Genomic DNA, 23,348 nt, shown 5'->3' with positions numbered 1-23,348 from the left:
GGTATTTGTAAATAATGATATGATGCGTTTTTTTATAATATACTTATTTCCGTATACGGCTACGTCCGCATGCGAGGCGTCCTTTTTTTTACTCCTGACAACGTGTATGCTAAATTCATTAAAATTAGTTATGACGTTATATCACAAACAAACAAATAATTAAACTCACTTCCAAATTTATAATATTATAGGTAGGATAATATCTCGCAAAAATAATCAAATTGAAGAGTTAGACGTTCATTATTAGGTAATATGTGACTTCCCTCTGACCGAGTCCGGCTACAGCACCCATTCTCATTGTAACCAACTACGCAGGAGATACTTAAGTGCACAAGCATATTCGTAAATCTGACAAGGTCGGAGAGAATCGTGAGAATAGATCGGAAGAGTTTGTAAATAAAACCCAATAACTCCTTTTCGGCCCCAATGATGCGATCTGCAGCTTTATAGCCTATTAGGCTGAAGATGGAATTACGGTCTATGCGATCTAATGATTTTGTTTTTAATTTCTTTTTACACTCTGATGAAGAACGTATCTAGGAAACAATACTAAACTTGCATTCAAGTAAAATAATTCAGTAGTCAGTCTGATTCGAATTTTAATTTAAGTAATAAGATAATAAATAAAATCTATGTTATATAAATAAATATTAATTGCTGCGATATAAATAAAACAAAATTAAAATTAAAGTTTATTTATTGAAACAATTTTGATTTTTAAATTAATAGTAATATATTCTTTACTAAAGCTAGTGGGCTTTGACTTATATAACTAAGTAATAGGAGCGCAATATAATAAAATAACGTAATAAACAGACGTAAGTAGCCATAAGTACACAAATTGTATGCGTATGCATGACGTTACAATACGATAACACTAGGTATCAATATAGGATGTTTTGTTTTACATTTCACTGGGTCGCGACTGACCAGAGCTCAGATATTACCGATCGTCCACTCGATGCTAAGAAACGAGAAAGCAATGCTATATATATCGCTATCGATATTTTCTTAACGCTTATATGATGCATTAAAATTTTATTGATTTTAAATATAAAGTACATACACTGGACGATGAGCATAATAAGTGTTATTGATTAAAATAATCAGCTCTTCGGTACACGTTCTGGCAGCTTTGTGAAATATTTTTAATACATTATAAAGAGTTTTAATTTAAAGTTAATTCGAGGATATTATAATTACTCATAGTTTCTCTTGAAACCATTCACTTCCGTTATTAAAATCGGCAACGAAGTCAAAGAAATGTTAATATCATTTAATTAGATTTACGATAGAATTTTCACGTATATTGTCATGGAAGAAGAACTACCCATGTCATTCGTATTAAGCTTTGGTTAGTTAACTAAACGATATAATATTACATTTTATGGAAGATTACACATTTCTATATTCGAAACACTTAAATACATTTAACATTAAAATCGATTAGACAAATGCTTTTAAAATGACATCGGGGATGTAAAAATGCATTCCAAGCGTGTATATTTGTACCCATATGATACCTGACTATTCCTGCCTATTTCACATTTCATAAAAACGAATCTAATTGAAGAAATATTCGACAATTTATATATAAAATGATATATATCTCGTACATAATAGGAGGTATGATATAAACCAAAGGTGAAGTTCTTACAGCCACTCTTATCACATATTACTGCGTTACCTACTAGTTTGTCTACAATAGAAAATCTAAAGATAACATTTCATCGCTTGTATACAATTCTTGTAAATGATAATCTACAAAATAGCTCCCGGTTCGAGTTTAACTAACTGTAATGTACAGCAGGGGTCAAATAGTATGTATAAAATAAATTGCGCAAAGCAATCGGCTAAGAAACGTAACATTTGTCGCATTTCATGTCAAATATTGGAAAAAGTATAATATTCACATTGAATAAGATTAATTTCATACATGTCGATTATAATTTGGCATTTAAATGAAAATCTTAATTTAAGCCTCGCGAGGATTATAAATGCGAACAAGCCTTGATTGCGACGAGAAAAGATGGCACAATGACGAGAACTGCTCTCAGGCTCAAGATCATCATGTCGGAAACTTGAGAATCTCACGCGAGTTAACATCAAACATCACATTTATAAATCACCTTAATTGGAATGATACATTGCTCTGCAATAGCTCCCGTCGATCTCCGGATCCATTAAAGTTCCAAAGCCTTTCCTTAAATCGCACTCGCTCTAATTTGCTTCGGGGAAACATATTTCTGTTCGATAGACCTCCGAGGTATCCCGCTGATCTTTTTTGGGGAACATCCGTTGTAGTTAATGGAGGAAGGAAGAGATTTATATCCCCCATCTGAGCTGTAATCTGTATCTGTCGACTGACCATTCAGACTGGGACTGTGTCTGTTGCCATTGACGCTTTCCTTGCTACTTATCCTCCCATTGTATAAGTCACCATATGATGTGTGGTGTTTAATGGTAGTTTCTTCGATCACAGCCGCCTTGGCTAGCAATGGCTCAGTCGATAGATAGTGCTGATTGTGAAAGTTTTCTATGGACCGAGATCGAGACGAATACAGGCTTCTTCGTTCCGATTTCTCGCCGACAGACGAGTCCCTCTTGATGTACCTCCTGTTTTCGGTGTTAGTCGCCAAGGCTTGAAGGTATTTAGATCCCACTCGACTATTTGACTTAAGCTGAACCGAGTCCGTTCTTTTGTCTGTCAGTCTGTTGTCGTCATTGTTGAGTCCGTTCACTTTCCTCGCACCGCACTGACATTTCACGGTCCCGTTGGTGACAGGCCTCTTTGTCTTTTGTGCATCACTGTACGACGGCAGCTTCCTTCCACTAGCTTGTTCATTCCAACTGTGCATACAAAATATTTGTATTAAGACACATAGCTTTTAGTATTAAGGCACATAGAAAACAATTATATACACAAAATCTCTAATTGCTTTAAAAAAAAAAAACATAACTCTGATTATTTACATACTTCGTAAAATATATACAAAAACATATTATGAGGTCAATGTCTTTATATTTCAAGTGACACTAATTGTGAATACGAAAAATTCACAGACAAACGGTCTCGCTAGTTCATTAAGCTTCCGTTCCAGTAAACTTCAAGCCTTTGATTATTTATATGCCTAGATAGACCGTCAAAGCGAAGAACGCGTTGAAGAAAATAGTAGAGAACAGTTGGCCCCTAAGTAACGCACACTAGTAAAGTAGTATGACTTTAGACAAGTTCCAGCGTAGCTGTAACGCACACCAAGGTAATAAAGTTGCCCCGTTTGTTTTAATTCTTTTGTATTGCGATACTATCTAGATATATATAAAAAATCTAAGCTGCGAGAGTTATTATGTCAATTTGACAGCTCACCTTTAGGTTCTGTTGTGGCAGCGTGTAACACAGAGACAATGTTCATAATCAAGGTAGGTTACGGATTAGATTCAGTGTGAATAACAACAAAACACAGTCACACAACTACTGACAAATCAAAAAAGTCGTTTTCTAAAACATGATGAGTGTTTATTATGTGGTTAATGAAAATTTGTTTGTGTCATATTGTGCGCTATATAAATAGATATATTGTATAACATTTAAAAAATATATATATTTGTATATGTATATAAGACATATTAATTATTTAAAATGCAAAATTTTATATAAAGTGTATTATTTAAAAGGCCGGTTTCACATTATCCTTAATTAAACGCATTTAATATCATATTATATATGTATTTATAGCTTTAGGAATAATAAAATTATAATTTCATTATTTCCATTTAAAAAAATTAGTAGAGAATATTTGTACCGTTTTGATGCCTGTTCTGGTACTGCATATTGATGTATTTACACTTACATCATTTTTTATTATTTTTCCTCATGTTTTTCTCTTTTTTATTATTAATTATATTTTATACATTTTGTTTGTATTCATTTTATTATTATCTATTTTGTATTGTGGTGTGTTTACAAATAAACTATTGTTATATTCTATACTATTTAAACATGTGTGTAAAGAAATAAAGACATTTCGTTTAATTTTGAATACACGATGTCATTGTTTATGTGTGTTAAGGTTAGTAGTATACAGTCAGTTAAGATATCTGTAACAATATTCATCAATGTCTTTTTCGGTAATAATTTCTTCAGTTCTTTGATACAAGAGATGCAACAAGCAGAGCACATTGACAGAGCACAAGAGGCAGAGAGCGAGCAAGCAGTCGATCCACGCTACCTGATCCGACGGACGAACCCTCGTACCACCCAAGTGGAAACTGGTCCGATAATATCCAATAATTTCGAGTTTATCGAATTAAAAGCAGCATGTGAGGAAATTAGAACAGCGTGATTATACAAATGAACGAGGGGACCACATGAATACAATTTAGAACAAAGACGCAATGTAACATAGAGTTCTGATGTAAAAAATAAAAGAAAATACTTAAAGGAGGTTGGATATGTAATTGGATTTGAAAATAAAATGTAAGTTTAATAAAATATTTAAATTCAAAATGATTATTAAAATAAAATACCCGTGAAATATGGCGACAATGTAAGCGTTATTCTACACATAGATGTCGGTGAAAAGGTCATTTTTTTATTCATATAATTACTGAAAGCAATGGTCCACTGTGATGTTCTTATATTAGAAACGACACGATATACTTCAGAACCCGTGAATTGAACTAGTGAATTGCATTGCCTCCTATATTGTGATATGCTATTATACGTCGGGATATATGTAACGTAAAAGATGGTAAATGATGTATGCAATAAGTGTAACAGAGATTTGAGTGAATGTATCGAAGCGGCGTATAACCTAAAACAACAAAACAAAACACTAATGGTGGACGTGTAAAACAAAACATTTACTAAAATCATAATTCATAAGGCATTCATAGATACCAGTATCAATTTGTGGAGGACATAGTCAAGTACTTCAAATATGTGAAGGATAATTATTTTACCTCACTAATCCGGAATTTTCAGAACTCGTTAGCGTGGTGCCGATTGCTGGCCGCAACTGAAACAAAATTATGTTTTATTTAAATATATGCTGAATAAAATATACATACTTGAGTTTTCAACCTTCAACTGTAGCCTTCCATCTAAATTTCGAATAAAAAAAAATATACAACTCGAAATCTGAAAACATTATTTTATACACACATTGCACATTCTTCTGATTTGACTTACATAAATACTTGTATAAATTTAAATTTTAATACTAAATAAATTCTATAAAACAGATAAAAAATCTCAATGCTCTCCGCAACAAGTCTGACAATGGGATAGAAGGCATTGAATCAAATCAAAAGAATATCTAAGCTATAGTGTATGGTTTAGCAGGTAAGAATATCACAAGATCAATTTATTTCGAACTAAACTAGAAATAGCCTTTACCCTGTCAGTCTGCGTGGCAACATTGCAGGTATCGTCAGCACGCGGCTCGTGGCTTTCTGCCATGCGCAACATCTGCTGCTGCAACACCCGCACCAGACGATCGCGTTCCTCTAATTGACCCTATGAGACAATTGAATACAGCATTACAATTTGGTGTACTATAAATTGTAATTAGAAGTTTTATGAAATGGGGAACATAATAACAATCGGTAGTACGGCGGCCTCAGAAGACATATCTATTTGTAGACACATTCCAATAATGTTACGAAATAATACCAGCAGAAAAATGCGTGCACTTGTAACATTTACACGGTTGGAGTTCAATATTTTTTTCATATTCATCTCTAATCCTAAAACTTTGATTGTGATGCTACTTGGAAATGAAGAAATGTCCTCGGTGTAAGATACACGACCTGTCCGTGTAGACTTGGTTATTTGAGAAAAATGGTCGGCGAAAAAGTTGCTCCATAATTGCTCAGTAATTAAAATTAATTAAATATCTAAGTAGATCGAAACAAGCCTTTTTATAATCATGTACTGGATAGTTTTTGTCTTAATCTAATTAAATATATAATTAAGGACATAGATAAGCTTGCAATGGACTTTTTTTTGTTTAGTAAATTGAAGGTCGACATTAGGATGTTGTCTGTTAGGTTGATATTAACAGATACTATTAGCTCGCCTTTCCGTAGTTTCAAATTCTCATTTCAAAATCGTTATTTTTTTTTTATTTCACTACCAATAATTGAGTAATGGTTGATAATTTTAAACATAACAAGAACTAAAATCAACTCTTTAATATAACTTATTTAAAATGTTGTATAAATTTACAAAATAGACATCGTTTATGTATGGGGCGTGGAGCTCGATTAAAGTTGATTGACGGCAAATTGCCTCGCCCTAATTAATGCTTGAAGTTTAACTTACTCGAAAAAAATGTTTAACCATCATTTTATATTTAGTATTGTGAATGTCCGGTGATAAAAAAATATATTGTAAATTAGAAATATTCATTTTAATTATTATAACACTTTAATATAAGCTACACAATTCAGAAATATATAAGAATGAAGTGAGTTAGGTACTGTTAAAAAGTTTGAAAAACAAGAATTCACAAAGTGTTTTCAAATCAACATATTCTTTAACTAAATTAGTTTTATTTATAATTTTTAATCTCAATTTGAGCCAATCTTTAGTCATAATTTAGTGAATATATTTAAGGTATTTCGAAACGCTGACAACAATGGCTTTTTGTTGTTTTTTTATTAATATTATCAATGTATCTCCCCAGAATTGCTTTCCGTGTCGTTGTTATATCTTACTTATAATTTTATATATGTTATTTTAATGTGAAGCATTTTTTATATTGCCAGTCAGCATCACAATCAAAAGTTCTGGTGACAGTAACGCCTTAGCTACACGTTTAGTCAGAAAAAACAAAATAACAAGATTAAAAAAAAGTTTATACCAAGCAATATCATCGAATAACAATAATATATTCTTGGCGAAACTTCATCATTCTCGTTTCCTGTTCTCTTTCTTTATAAAACAGAGTCCAAAAAGGATTTAATTATATACAAACTTTTATTATAAAGTTGTAAAACTACCACTGGTAGATTATTCCTGAGTGTATGTACCAATATATATAGCATATTATTTTCTTTATTTACCAAATTCTACCCGTGCGAAGCCGAAGTGCGAGTGGGTCAACAGTGTTGTTATATAATTATACTAACCTGCAAGTAGACTATCTGTCGGCGCATTTCGGCGCAGGCGTCGGGGTGCAGCGGCGACGCGGGGGGGCGGCGCCCGTTGCCGCGCGCGGGGCTCTCCGCGCACGCCGCTAGCAACGGGTCGAGAGTTTCACTCTGTAATGGCCAATTATAACATTCTAAATTAATTATGAAAGAATGATATTTTGAATGGAAGTATTCAGGAAATAGTATCAAGACGTCGATCCATTATTAAACAGAAATGGAAAACAAATTAAAAAATACATTGAATCGAAATTTCACACTGCATAGAATATGTAAATAACCCACGGTCACAGGTTCAGGTACGTTGCGAATAAAGGATAACATCGTGAGTAAGCATCAAATAAATTTTGATTCATTTGGAATTAAATCACTGATTCGTGCGTAAAAGTTAATTTAAATTTTATACATTATCTAGATGAGCAAACAAATTAGAAACAGCGATACCAACCGTGAAAGTAACCATGATATTTTTTATTTAATTAGAAACATGATAATGTTTGCGTTTTCAATTGCCATGCGTGGAAACTTGCGCCAGTAGGATCTCTAAATGCGGTTATTAAGGTCGATTACACGGATATAGATCGACTTATTAGTAAAGTGGCTTGGCTATTAATTCTGTATAACAAGTTGTCGTATTAAAGAGCATGTATAATTTTTATTTATGTATTTAAACAAATATTTATATGATGATTTAAAAAATCAAATCATCTTAGCAATTCTGAATTCAGGAAATGTATTTTTATGCGTTTATAGTTAGTTATGTATATTTCAAATTTCGAATTAATAAAATTGTGTTAAGAAAGTTAATCACTATATGTAGGTAATCGTATAAAATATTCGCGTGACCCACTCTCGAAATCCGATATACGCATACCCACACAGAGTAAGAAGCCAGCCAGTGCCCATAATCTTGTAAAACTTATGAGATAGGTTACTTATGTCGAAGTATATGAATAAAGTATAAATGTCCCCAGTCACACATACATATATGCGAGACTAAAACAAAGAAGAAGGAGTGCGTGTTTAAGTGGAATTTGCGCAACAAAGCTATACTCACTGCGCTATTCGAGGACTACTTTTAAAGAAGAGTAGGGTATTTCAGATAGGACATAGCACAGATCTTTTATTTTTTTACTCGTATTTGCGGAAAACTCTCTAATATCATAACCCTGTATATCCCATTCCAATCGTACAAGTAGTAAAGATAAACAAACCTTACAAACAGTTATTAAAACAACACAATTTCACTTAACTAAATCATCTATCTATCATATTTAAATTTACTGATCATATTTAACTTCCTAAATTCTGAAAACAATCCATAGTTAATATCATTGAATCAAGTTGTCGAGCAAAGATATCACGTCAGTTTGTCAGTTTAATGTCAAATTCGTTTGTTTGTCTTTACTTATCATGCGGTTGAAACAGGCTACAGGTGTTCGTTATATTACTTACACTCATCGAATGATGCTCCTCCCCGGGCTGCGATGAGATCGGCAATCAAGGCAATGCAACGAAAACATAAAACATTTACAACAAAAGAAAATGTGCTAAACAGGCAACCAAACAGCCTTCGTAGTTAGCTGTTTAGTTAAAGTGCAATAAGTAAAAGGCAAATTATACATGACATTTGTTAAAGAATAAATAAATAATTGGTTATTTCGTAAAATCAATTAAACTGGAAACATTCAAAATTAAAATGTATTTTCAAGCAAGGTTTTATTAAAAAAAAACGTTAAAAGCGTTTATGATGAACCATGAATATTATTTACGTTTAAACTAAGAACTATAATTGAGTACTTAATTGTCAAAAAGAGTCGTGCTAATGATCTACTTGTAAACGAAACAGTCGATTCCAATGTTTTGACGTTCGCGAAATCAACAGACCATACCGTATACACAAACATACATACCGAGTGACAATTGTAGAAAAGAACTTAAATGAATCGTCAGTTCGAGTTCCTTAGACTGGGTTCACACGCCATTGTTTTGAATGTGTTTTTTTTTAATACACGTCTTTCCGAATAAGTAATAGCACATAATGTATTATATACAACTGTTTATAGTTTGTTGTTTTAGTTTCAAGTGCTTACCGGAATCGTCAAGCAAACCGAACAAGCTTTTAACGTTCGCTTGGCGCATAATATTATTACAAAGACGTCTACTTAGGGCTTATGTATAAAAACTTGAGCTGCTTATTTTATAAACGTATAAAAAGGTTCTCGGTATAAATATTAACTTTTTTACGAGTTTAACATAGTTTGAATATTTATAAAAACGTATGAATCTAGCCTAAATGATCTTTCTTCCGATTTCTAAAGATCGAGACAATACTATGCGACGTTCAGATATTTTTTTGATACTTTGTTTGTAGCAACAAATTGGGTAATTCTTTTTTCAAATTATTGGAGAATTCCTTCGTTAAATTAAAAGTAGTTTTTATCTTCAAATCTTTTTCTGTGTTTTATTCGTAGTCATGGTCAATACTATGCAGAAATAAATAATAAGTTAAGTCAGAAATCGTTCTAATTTTTTCCGTGTTAGGTTAGCTTTAACATTAAAATCAATTTAATTACAAATATATTTGACAATTACTTGAACACGAACTATGTTAAATGTAATTTACGAAATAGTTTACATTAGAAAAATTGTTATTTTCATAACGTCTCGTACGTTGTAAGTTTCCTAACGTATTTTGTTCAGGAGCACGGGGCTACTTTTAATTTTATATCAACAACTATGTTCAAAGACCAGTTTAGTTCGGACTATGTATAATAGTTGTAATTACCACATTAGCAAATCTGTCTATTAGACACGAGACTTGGTATTTTCCCATCACATGACACCGCAGATCTCAAAGCTATCTCTAGTACTAACTGTATTGTTAAGAAACGTTACTAATTATACAGTTCCACTTGATTAGAAGATAATGCATGCTACAATAACATTAAGAACGGTTATTGCTTATGAGCTTTAGAATAATTTCTTCCTTTATGTTACGACAGAATATAATAAAATATACGAATAATGTTACGTTCGGCTTAAAATAGCTATTGATGCTTATCTAAGAACTATTCTTTACTTCACGTTAATGTAAATACTTGTTATTGAAATTAATTAAAAGAAAATACATTATTTTATATTAAGCCTAGCATACGAATTAAAATTTAGGAACAATTATTGTCTTTTCTTACAAAAGAAATTAAACCCGAGGTGAGATTTCTAAATTCACAAAAAATGTTTACGCTGCTTGCACTCGTAACAACTGTGTTCGCCAGAGATAGCTGTATTTCGCTAAAATTAAGTCAATGCGTATGAATATCGCTAATAACATCTTAAATACAGGATAATTTAAAAATATATGTATATAATGAGAATTATGAGCTATAATGATCAAACATAAATAAAACTAATGTTACATCACTTGCTAGAATAATTAATGCAAAATCATAAGCGAGGTAAAAGTTAGCAAGACTTGCTGATGCAAAAAACGGTCTATTGTAACAAAAATAAAAAAGATTTTAAGCATCGCTAATATACGAAAGGCGAAAATGACGGATAATGATATCTATCGAAATGCGCCATGCTAGCATACCTCCTGTAGTACCCGTTTAAGTTGTAAGAGCAGTGTCTTGATGTCAACGACATCTTGCAGCAGCGAGGACGGCGCGGGCGCGGGCGATGTGCTGTCATCGCTGATCCCGGCGTCGGACGGCGTCTGTGTGCGCGAACGTTGCAGCAGGCGTGCGGTACGCACAGGCAAACTGGCCCTGTAAATATGGGGATTTAAATTATAGAAACACAAGTATCGTTATAAATTGACAAGTATAATTTTGAAACCGAGAAAGTGTGATATAAACTTTTACTAATATCGGTTATTGCTAATAATAAAATAAAAAAAAAATGTTTTGTTAAATTATTTAGTAAGTAGATATGTGTATTGTGGTATATTTACACAATGTTGATGCAATGCAAGCATATATTGATAGCATATCTGATAATTCTTGGTGGTACGGCTTTGTGCAAGCCCGTACCTCTGTTCCCAAGGTTGGTGGCGCATTGGTGAAGTAAGAAATGGTTAATATTTCTTATAACGCCATTGTCTATGGGCGGTGGTGACCACTTACCATCAGGTGGCCAACATGCTCGCCCGCCTACCGATATCATAAAATAAAAAAAACTAATCCTTTTATATACATACATACAGTTTAATAGCTCCTTATGAAATTTACATTAATTGTAATTAACAATAATTACTTTACTATGAAGGTTTTCTTTGTATATTCATTTCAATCTTAGCAATTGTCCTCGTATGAAGTTTCTTGTTTTGATCTCGTGTGCACGAAAATATTTTTAGTACTTTCCTTTTATTGTTAAATTAATAGTTTATATTCTTATTAAGCTGTTTGTTTTTAACAATAACTTCTTATACTATTATTGACAACCTTACCGAAGAGAATAAATTAATATGATCCCCTGAATTTGGGTGCGTAATGTTATCGTGGCTGAAAGTCAATTTGCGAAGTAGAATGACCTAATTATATTTTTAATATTTGCTGAATAGCTTAGCGGCAGAATTATGTTAAAAAAGTTTCTTTGTAATAACATTAGGTATTTTCTAACACAATACTTTTGTAAATTTGCGATATAGAAAATATATAAAAACCTTGTTAGATTTACATCATTTTATAAAAATATTAGGGAATTAGAATTTCATTTCAGTCTTAATTATACGTATTATTATATATAAACATTTGTTTGAAAATTCAAACTATGTACTTAACCAAATATGACATGATATCTATGTCTGTTATCTATTGTTATAGATAAATTATGTTGTGATAAATAGCATGCAAGTTTTTGATATCTATATTAAATTAGTAGTAGTATTATTCGTTTTATCTCCGTCCACCAGACCCGGTTTCGCACGGTGTAAAAAAAAGGTCTACTTATATAAAACGTCTATATCATAATACACTTATCTATAGTTAAGTATATTTTTCTGAGGGAATATTTATGGAAAGAATTTCAAGTCAAACTATATATAAAATAAAAAAATAAAAATGATGTAAATGAATATTAAATCGGTAAAGATATTTTATATGAAACCATTTGAACGTCCTACATTTGTTCAAACGTCGAAATCAGTGGAATAAATAATTAATCGTTGATATTCATTATACATACATATATTACGTAGATTTTTTTTATGGCATTGGTTAGCGGCAAGCACATGGGCCACTTGATGGTAAATGGTCACTATCGCCCATAGACAAAGGCGCTGTAACCATTCCTTACATCACCTAAGCGCCACAAACCTTGGGAACTAAGATGTTATGTCCCTTATGCCTGTTGATTACACTGGCTCACTCACCCTTCTAACCGGAACACAACAATACAAAGTACTATTATTTGGTGGTAGAATATCTGATGAGTGGGTGGTACCTACCCAGACGGGCTTGCACAAAGCCCTACCACCAAGTACCAATTTCCTTACTGGAACTACAATCACGAAATAACATTTTACTTTTTGTTTAATATTTTGATCTATCTCGTAGGGACACCACTACAGAAACCTTTAAAATTATCAGTGTCTATCTACTATATTGTGCATTTATTATAAATTTAAACCTTCCCCTTGAATCAATCTATCTATTGAAAAAAAACCGCATCAAAATCCGTTGTTTAATTTTAAAGATCTTAGCATACATAGAGACAGACAGCGGTACTTTGTTTTATACTGTGTAATGTTTAGACTCGCTAATATAATTATTATCAAGCAGTATATGAAATTTTAACAAACTGTAACTACTCACTACCGCCGGTTATTGACAAACGCGACGTTAACGTTGCCTATAAAAGTTGTATATTACAAATAACAGAGTTACAACTGTAGCCGACCCGTTTCTATTTGTTCTTTATTTTGCTTTTTGTTTGTGCCAGTTGCAAATTATTTTGCCAATGTCATGCGAATGAGAAAATTCTTGAACGAAAGTAGAATATAAGTATATAAGTAGTAGATTTAATCTTGAGTTTAACTTTATTATAACAATATCTTTATTTCAAAGCGTGTAAATTTAAAAAAAAAGAAACTTACATTCACGTGAATGTAGACGGTACTGAGCTCGGCGATGAATTAATTTAAAGTGCATAATTATACCTAATTATAACTAAACGTGGAAAGAATAAAATATTTTTAGTTAATTTACATTAATCATAAATATGTAATTTTAATTTTGGAATTATAAAATCTGAAGAAATATTAAAACTATGAAAATGATCAATGATTGTTATCGGCCATGTGTATGGTTGGAATGATTTCTCAATAAGATAAGAATAAGAACATTAGTTACAGAAAGGAAAAACGATAATATCCGGTTACAACACTAGGCAATAGAGCGTGAAGCAAAGGTGCAAATGAAACAGTGCAATATGTGTTTTAATAACACATAAACTTTAAAAATTATGCAATGCTGTTATCAAATACATATAGTCACCAATCCATAAACTCAAGCAATAAAATAAGCTAATGGTTTTATTTACTTTACGGTAAATTACAAACAGTAAGTATAATCCGATTTGATCAATTTATATCTAAAGTGTATGAACGGAAAGCGCACAGACCCTCTCATATGGCCTTGTCGTTCTATAATTCAATCTGTTTACTTTTAAAACAATGTATCATATTATAACTAAGGTAAAAAATAGGTTATTCGGATGAATATCTAAACATGTTTAAAAACATTAGGCTGTTATCAATTGATAAGAGACGTATTCAATCGAATGATAAAATTATACGGGGTATTGATAACGTGCATTTAGATAACATATTATTTTATAAATAGGTACATATACATAAAACAATACGTAAAAATCACTCCGATGGATAGAAAAGAAAATATTTTATACTTTTAAACACTGTTGACGAAGCAATTGAATTTACAAATAAATCATTTTCGTGTTTCATGAAGTCAAAGTAGCACGCGATCTCTTTCGCTTATTTTCTAACGGACCTGTATTGCTTTGCTCGCTGACTTCGGAGGCTGGGAGCTGGGCTGGAAGATCTCGCGGCAGCAGGCTCGGCGACATGGAGGTCCGTCTTTTGCCTACGCGCGCCCAAAGTATGCTGTCCACCTGTGGACGTACACGCCGAACGCATCGCGAGAGAATTTCACGGCGCGCACGCACACGGCCGACTGAAGTTTGCGCGCCCGCGCTATCGTAGGTTCCACCGCCAGCTCGCCCGGAAAAATCAGATCTCGCGACGACCCTACCCATTCACGCCGAACGGATCACAATAACACCGATTTCTTTTGTTACACTCTGTTTCAATTCAACGGGTGTCTACATTGACAAGTACTGTTACACTGTTACAAATCTTAATATTTGACATTTATTTAGCACAGCAACACTCTATTTCTATCACAGCAACACTGTCACAAAGCATCATCATCAGATGGTTGTTTTTAGTCTGGTAACAGGGGCATGTCGACTCGCGCAGCGAGGTGTATCGGAAAAACAGAACGTCAAATAAAATTACTGACGACTTAGAGCGTCACACTACAACTGTATGTCACGCTCGGTGCCTCTCACAAACACTTTCTTTTGCGCACGAATCTTGGAAATATAACATAAATGTCAGCGCTCCAAATAAATAGACATTTGAGGCAATTCCCGAACATTATTTTGGTTATGTATATTACTAAAATCGGCTTAAGCTCATACTTAAGTTATCGTTTGTTTAATTTATTGATATGGCTCGTTACAAGAGGAACTTATAGGTCAGTGTAGCTAAATCGTTTGTTTTGTTTTGTACCGAGTCGTCTCTGCCGGTATCTGTTACGGAGAGGTCGCATAGCGCATGCGTCAAACCGCTCAATAATCCTAACTTTACGTACGGTTGAGTCATAATTAAACCGTTTCAGTGTGTAAAACTATTCCTTTTCAATATGTATTCGGATATCATATCGAAAGTGTCAATCACTGCTATACTCAATTTAAATTTGTTCGTTTAGAAACTATAACTTTATTTAACTAATGTTAAAACGATGTAGCCTAAAGGAGTCGGCCATGAAAGAGTGACTTTTCGCGACTGTAGAGTGTTGGTATATCAGTTATTCTGATTCTGTGAAGCGTAGGTGTAATCAGCAAAGCGAAACTGCTGTCACGTCTTTGAGTAACGGTATATCACGTGGTAATAAATCAAATGCAAAAAGTCTACAGCAAAAAAAAAACAAACGAATTAACCTGCATTAATCCAGAATGTTAAATTTATTATATTAAAGCGTTAAATAATTATTAAATGGCAACGATATCAATTAGTGTTGCTATTTCGTGCTTGTTTCATTTTTAAATAAGTATATGTTATTATCACTAGTTATCATCAATCAATATCAATTTGAAACATATTCAATTTATTTTTAGTTATTTCGTTGTTATTTTCAAATAAACGCTAAGTCCTTATTAGATCGTCTGAGTAGCAGTAGTTATCAACGTTGCAAAAACTTTAAAAAAAATTAACTACATTAAAAATATTTTATTAAATTTCTATAATTCATAAATATTATCATCATATATCAATAAACACAACCTTTGAAAATCTGACTTATTATTTTCTATCGGGATCACGATTACTCTTCCTTGACCTTGATCTTAGTGTTTAAATAGGAAAGCTATATCTTTGACCGCGATGTTATTGATAAGTTAATAACAGAAGGTATTTGTAATTCTTTTTTCGCCGCCATATTAAATTCTACTCAAGTTACGCGATCGTGGTTGTTAACTGAAACCTTATAGTTTCTGCAGAATAAGTTAATTAGCTCGTGTTGTTCGAGAACTCATTATTTACTTAAAAATATATATTATTAATCTTATTACTAAATTAAGAGTTTTTTTATTAAATAACCGTTGACATTTACGTTATTTAACAAGCAATATTCGCAAATTTTAGGAATAAATCCCATTAGAAGGAAAGACTTCCCAACGTCATGGTCTGATCACGGTGAAATAACGTCGCTGTCGTACCATTACATCATTTGGATTGAATCGCAGTACTCGCCCTCCCGTCCGGTAACGTTGTCAAGGGCAATAGGGACAGCAGAATAGACATAAAAAAGGGAATACATATTGAGCTTTCTTCGAAAAATGCCGTAAGTTATACCTGAATAGTTAATATACGTTGAGTTAATCATTACTGAGGTTATTTTAATTATTATTAAATCGAGTTCTGTTTTAGCAATGAGAACGTAACAGTGTAGAGTTCTGCATATACTAGTGTTTACTCCGTTACATTCCTCAACAGGTTACGTATGGATCTTGGTACGACTTGTTTCATTTTTTGCTTTTTGCAAAAACAGGTCATACGTTTTTGTTCGTCGCAGAAGCGGGATACATTTACCTGTTTAACAGTCTTATAAAATTGCGGAGACATAAAACATTTAATAGAAGTTATTATTTGGTCTATGTAGGAACAATCCTATTTTGCTCCAAGTCCGGTAATATTACATAAATTAATTTAAAAAAATATATTCCGACATTCGCTGTAATATAGAATTTGCAATATATATAATATGTGTTTCACATAACCTACTATAATTTACTTTAAATATAAATTTACATAAACAACGATCTACATCGGGAAAAAATGATAAAAGAATTGCTACCGGCCAATGCGCGTGGAATCGTGGCGAGAATGCTAGCAGCATTCCCTCGTTCAATCGCAATTCCGATCCTCTCAGCGATAAATAGTATGTCAATAGATTGATATAATTTAAAATCTGATACGATATGTCATACCGAATACCAACCACATCACTAGCAACATGTCAAGTAACGGTATAAGAATATCGGTGAGCGGCGTTTTTTTTTTTTTTAGAAGGCGAATAATGTTGAGCTCATCAGCTTACATAACGGTCTTTTAGTATATCTGCAACATTCGATCATAGCCCGTTAAATGTTTTTGCAAAATTAAAGCCATAACAGATTATTATCTATGGTTAAATTAGGAACATTTTTTGTGGGGTTAGAACGGTTTTTAATTAATGTCTAAATAGGTAATATAACTTTCCTTATTATTTCAATAAGTTTAACGAATATAACTGTGAATAAAATCTGCAGCACTTAAGTTTCTTCACTCCTATAGTTCTTTTATCTTAATATTACAAAAATACTATACTTTTACATATTAATGTACAGAGAAAGCTTTGAATAGCAAAATTATACCCAATGTGCACGTCACGTGCAAAAATTCGGAGTGGTGGTAACTCTGTGTATTGTATCATTTTCTAATTAAAAATATGATATCTTATATACACTTGATAGGGGTTAGATAAATTGCATTAGCCAGTTAATTTCGAAGCGATTTCGGACTTGATTTTGTTTTAATCGTCAATAAAAAAATAATTGCTTGCTTATATATAAGTAATTTTTGGCGTTATTTTCCAAATTTATCACAATGATCACGAGATGAATCGAAGACATCATATGTAATTTCTATTCATTTTGGTGTTGTCTATGCTAAGATCGAATCTCTAACGTTTAAATTCCAATTATTGGTTGGTTTCAATAATTTTTATCTATATATCTAGTATCTAGCAGGATTAAATTTTTAATAGAAATTATTTTCGTAACGTAACGTAGGCGAGCATTAAGAGAGGATTGATCAATATTCATCCCCAGAGATTTTATTGGAGATTAAATTTTATAATGTTTGGAAGTTAGCATACGGAAATTATTATTTAGGCTTCTATTTATGAGTAAAAAATAGCTGTGAAAACGGTTCTGAAAATACATCACCAAAGATGGTAAAAAATTGGCAATGCGATTACCAAAAACTATATAACCATAGTTTCTGAATAGTGTTTTCCATGAGGTACACGGCTACTTTACAAACAACATTTAAAACTAGTTTTTGTCGTTTGTTTGTTACAGTTTAATAATTTGAATGGGGAGAAAAGTACAACATCATACAAGTAAGGCGTAGTTCTGTATAGTTTAGTTGCTGTGAATAGATACAAGATTGTAAAACAATGGCAGTACAATATTATAATAGACGTTCACCATTTTGTTGAGCTCGTGAGTCCGATCTGACGCGACCTCGTTAAGCATATTTGATTTCTTATTAGCTTCTTTTTTACGTAAATTTAATATTTAGTAATATTGCAATAATTTATGTATGAATCAATAAAAAGAGAAACGCATCGAAAGGTACTTTTGTAATGTTTAAAATGTTTTAATCAACGTTTTGTGCAAAGAAATTCTAAAGCAATTCATTCTTTTTATTTTATTAAAACTTAATATTAATATTTCTTGCACCATTAATCTATTATCATAGTCGATTCATTTTCGTTCTTCCTCTTGCCTTTAGTCGACATTCCTACTTTAACTCAACCAACCTTACTAGTGAAATAATATTTATCCTTTCGCATTATTTAATAATTTCACTTTCACACTACCTCGGATATATTTCCGTGTTCTATCCATTTTCGTCAACCTACCTGTCTACATCTTAGTTGAATGCATTCACTTTGTACTCGTCATCTCATGGTCATGATATTATCTGCAAAATTCTACTAATTTATAAAACGTTCTAGATTATATGATACAACAATAATTCTCAGCTGAATCGTAACTAGGGGTCCGTTTTACTAATTTATTGAGGTTACGATGCATTTTCGAATCTTCGGCTAACTTCGACCGAATTGGCAAATGGATCATTGTGTTCGAACAATAAGAGAACCGCTAAACGCCAACGATTACGTTTCGATTTGATTAACAGTGACAATTTGTTAGTAGAGTAGGGTTTAAGTTCTGAAATCAAAATTGTATCGTTACACGTTGGATAAAGATAACAGCGAAGTTTTAGCGCCTAACACTAAACTTATATCATTTTTATTTCCTTAAGAAATGATGAGTCATGTATCAATACGCGAGCGAATTCGAGGACAACTATTAGTATTACATAATTATGACAGTAAGCTCACGACATAAGTGGTTCGGAAAGGTGTGGTCGTGGAAGGCCTTAAACGGGCGACAGGTGGATCAAGGTTTGTTTTGATTATTTAACATTTCCTAATTTCATTTTAAAACTAAAATGACTATTTACGGCTTTATCTACTAATGTTGTTTATGTAGTGATCGGATAAACAATGTTATATCTTCTTTCGAATATCAAATCAATAATGTTAGCACGAGAGAAATCTGTATTGACAACTTTTAGAGTTAGTAAGCCCGTTAGATTTAAGTTATTATTTAAGGAACATTGACAAATATTTGACTTTGAAACCTATATCAGAATTACCCGAAGTATATGTCAGAAGTAACCTATTCGTTCAGAATTACATATAAATATTATTTAATTTAAATAGTTATCTCTAAATGTATACATTACTGATGCAAATTCAAATCATATTCGTGGTTCTATAACTTATCGACATTACCTAATTGATCAGGTCCTATAGGTCAAGTATCGAGTAAAATTTGATTACGCGTGTTATTTACATAACTTCTTAACAGGTTGCTAATATTATGTTAATATTATTTTCAATTTAGTCTCATGTAATACTATATATTACATAATTACGGTTTTTCACTTCTTTACACATCTATTTATAATTCCTATAGCCTATTCCAATGGAAGTAGGAAAAAAGATAAACAAACCTTAGATTTACGTATTTCATGTGATTTGCTAATAACTCAGCTTATTGCACACTACTTAGAGTTTATGGTTAATAATTATATATTTATTTATAATATAATACTATTAAACTTAACTACTTGTTTCCACTTTAATTATATTTCGAAAATTCAGGTAACAGTTTCGTCGACGTTCAAAACGCCATTTTTTCGTAAATCCATAGTGAATATCATAGATTAATCAACCTCTCAACCTATGATATCAAGTTGCTGTTAAATATTGTATATTTGGCTTTTTTCCTTTTATGGTTGGAATAGAGCATAGATGCAATTTTTATTGATTTGTTGGGATCAAATATTACAAGTTGATTTAGAGCTGCAACTGCTTCTCATCCATTAGACGGAGTTGAAGTTTTGGTTGGCTAGCCCGTAGTTTTAGTTCCAATGACTAGGCATTTTTATAAGCTAACCATGATCTGATTCTACGAACTACCAACGCCTACCCCTTTGCGGACAACAGCATAACATACAGTTTTTTGAAAAATGTTTTGTTTTTTTTATTTTAGGAAAGCCTTGACAAATGATGGTAAGTGGTCGATAGATTTTTGTGTAAGAGATTTAGATCACTTGTGGCATCGTCAATGCACCGCTAATTACTTGATCTAAGATGTTGTGTTTCTTGCTTGTAATTACTTTGGCTTACTCACTTAACTGCTAAGTATCCAGACCTGCATAAGCTCCTCCCACTCGTTTTTCAAGTCAAGAGTCAGTTCCTTTTTTTAGTATGTTTCTGACTTTTATCAAGTTATAGAATAATTTCTCGTCGTTTCAAATAAGCTCAAATCATAAGCAATAATTATTAATAATTTTGAAAGTCTTTTTCGTTTAAATTATGTCACTGACTTTTTTTAGCCGATTTTTCTATGCCTGAATTCTTATTCTGTTTCGGTGCAAAGTCGTGTTACAAAAGAATTAAATGTGAATACTTTTGTCAAACGACGATACAAAAGTGCTTGTAGCAGCCTACTTAAATAAAGTACCCTGTGATTCATTTTGTAATTGATTAAATTATGAAAACAGACAAAACAACTGCAATTATTTTATTCTTTTAAAATTATGTAAGTATTATTCAATGTCCATACCTAACGTAGCAATAATAAAAAGACAAAACAAATCCATTTGTTGTATAACAATTACTTTCAACGCCATTAAAGCGTCACTTATTAAACATGCTTTAAACTAAATTATATTTGCTTATTATGTTACTTTCGTTTTAAGTATTTAAAAAACCTGTTTTAGACCCAAAAAATATTACGTATTAAACAATGATTATCCTTCACATCATTGAAGACACACCTTCATTGTGGTAGATAGTCTACTGACTTTTAAAAGATAAATTAATGATCTCCGCAGAAGCCAATGACATGAATGCTGTTGATATCACAGCAAACGCAATTAGCTTGTCTCAACCTTCTTTAAAAATATAAGTAATGCGTATACCATCACGTGTCTTAGCAAGATATAAATTTATTGTACTAATATAAAAAATGGTGTCTATTGGTATCTAATGAGATCATATTTATCTTCTAAATATAATTTAAACTTCCTTCAAATTACATCATAAAAAGATAAAGATCATTGATATATTATTTAAATAGTATAATGGTTAAGTGTCTCTGTGAAGAGACTGTGCAAGCACTCCTGATCGACCGCCTAAAATCCTCAGTATTGCTGTGTTCTAGAGTAAAGAGTAAATGTAAGGGTAGATTACATCCTGTTGTGTGAGGTGCATTGAAGGTGTACTGAATGGTGATTCAAATTTTCACAAGCCGATTCCTACAGAGAACTCTTTACCATCACATAAGCCGTATACTCGTTTACCTTTTGCTATAAACTAGGGAATTGTGAATAGTACCTTTGTGCTTGGCCATTAAGCATGGTCACAACTTGCGCCACGATGCCTTTGACGGGTGCCTCTTTATCCGCCACGGCACTCATCCTTTCCATCGTCATCACAGCACTGTTTATAGTTCACGGTTCCAATTATAACACTGTTTCTGATTTTCTCGTATTATATTACACAAATACCTAATTAAGTGGATAAAATATTAATTTTCATTTTATGTCATCGAAGCACGGACAATTTTAAGTTCTTGAATATATATATATCTCTTAGTAAACGTGGCATTTAAAAATTATCTTTAAGGTATCTGTGGGCGACTTTACGCCTACAGAAGTCATTTATAAACAATGTTAATGATCATAAATAAAATATCTAGACTTTTTTAAATATCAAAAATATATTTATTGTATCATATATTATTTTCTAATAACATCTACACTTGATGTTTTATATGTTTATTTTAAGTAAAGAAAAATAAGTCGGATGTAAATACATTTAAACATTGTTATTTTTAGTATGGAGGCATTTCTATAGAAAATAAATAAATTGTTTTAAACATTATCACATGAAAACAACTCGAAAATACTATGACAAATCGCATTGGAATTGATAACTTATCACTGGATCACGAGATGAACCACATTCGATTCATATCTTTCACAGACACATCGATGTATGCGTTAAACTTTGTTTAATAAGCGACGATCTAAAAATAAATATTGAACAACTCCTTTATAAAAATATCGTTATTATATTGAGAAATTCTGGAATCTTCTTTGAATCAAACCACAATATGTATCTATGCTAATATTATAAATGCAAAGTAACTCTGTCTCCGCGCTTAAACCGCTGAAACGATTTCGATGAAATTTATTATGGAGATAGTTTAAGGCCCGGGGAAGGACATGGGCTACTTTTTTACCCTCGAAGGGTAAAATGGGGGGGTAACGTCTTTGAGCTATAGGTTAAGTTTAATAGATTTCGCGCGGTAAAAGCCGCAGGTTCAGTATTAAATAATTATAACATTAAAATTCATATTGCTGCATTGTGAGATTATTATATAAAATCGGTGACTGATAGTAAACAGTGAAAATGGATTAGAGTCAGACAACTCTCTCTTATTTGCGGCGTGATTGATTTTTTTTAGTATAATATTTAATTTGCACTAACTATTACTTGCCCGTTTCGCTGGGCGTTTATAAAGGTCCAAATTAAAAATATTGTTATTTGAAGTATGATTATAAAAGTACATTTGAATCGCCATGTTACAGTATTGAATTAAACATAAAGATATCACCGGTTAGCAATGTAGGTTTAACCAAGATGTACCGACATGACGACAACGACTAAAAACGAACCAATTTATTACTGAAAATCGACGAAAACTTTATTTATTATCACACCCAGTTCGACTGTTTGACCGACATCACACATAAACTTGCACATTTATAATATTAGTAAAATACAATGTGAATTTTATAATGAATTATAATGAAAGATGTTTATTAAAATACAAATAAAAACACACAATAGCAAGGTATTTTTAAATTTTACATGATTATAAAAAATGTTCATATTTTTTTTTAGAATTCCCAGCAGCAAGTATTTTGTGTAAAAATATAGCAAACAAACACGTTTATATCAAATTATAATAAA

General features: G+C 32.0%; 1 protein-coding gene across 10 annotated transcripts in view; it reads right to left on the bottom strand.

Annotated features, from left to right (window-relative positions):
• Window positions 1-702: 702 nt before the first annotated feature.
• The window catches only part of LOC125065515, an 83,328-nt gene continuing 60,682 nt past the window's right edge, over window positions 703-23,348 (bottom strand). For 5 of the 10 annotated variants that reach the window (XM_047673191.1, XM_047673186.1, XM_047673187.1 and 2 more), the window contains exons 17-22: window positions 10,751-10,925; window positions 8,611-8,637; window positions 7,135-7,266; window positions 5,399-5,518; window positions 4,963-5,018; window positions 703-2,850 (exon numbers count right to left, since the gene is read on the bottom strand). In XM_047673191.1, coding sequence (XP_047529147.1) covers window positions 2,205-2,850; window positions 4,963-5,018; window positions 5,399-5,518; window positions 7,135-7,266; window positions 8,611-8,637; window positions 10,751-10,925 — 1,156 coding nt within the window. In that variant the 3' untranslated portion in view covers window positions 703-2,204. The other 5 variants (XM_047673195.1, XM_047673196.1, XM_047673193.1 and 2 more) reach the window with 5 other exon arrangements.

The sequence above is a fragment of the Vanessa atalanta genome, chromosome 7, assembly GCF_905147765.1.
Source record: "Vanessa atalanta chromosome 7, ilVanAtal1.2, whole genome shotgun sequence".
NCBI classification, from domain to species: Eukaryota; Metazoa; Arthropoda; class Insecta; order Lepidoptera; family Nymphalidae; genus Vanessa; species Vanessa atalanta.
Note: the sequence above shows the minus strand (reverse complement) of the source record. Positions and strands in the feature narration are given on the sequence as shown.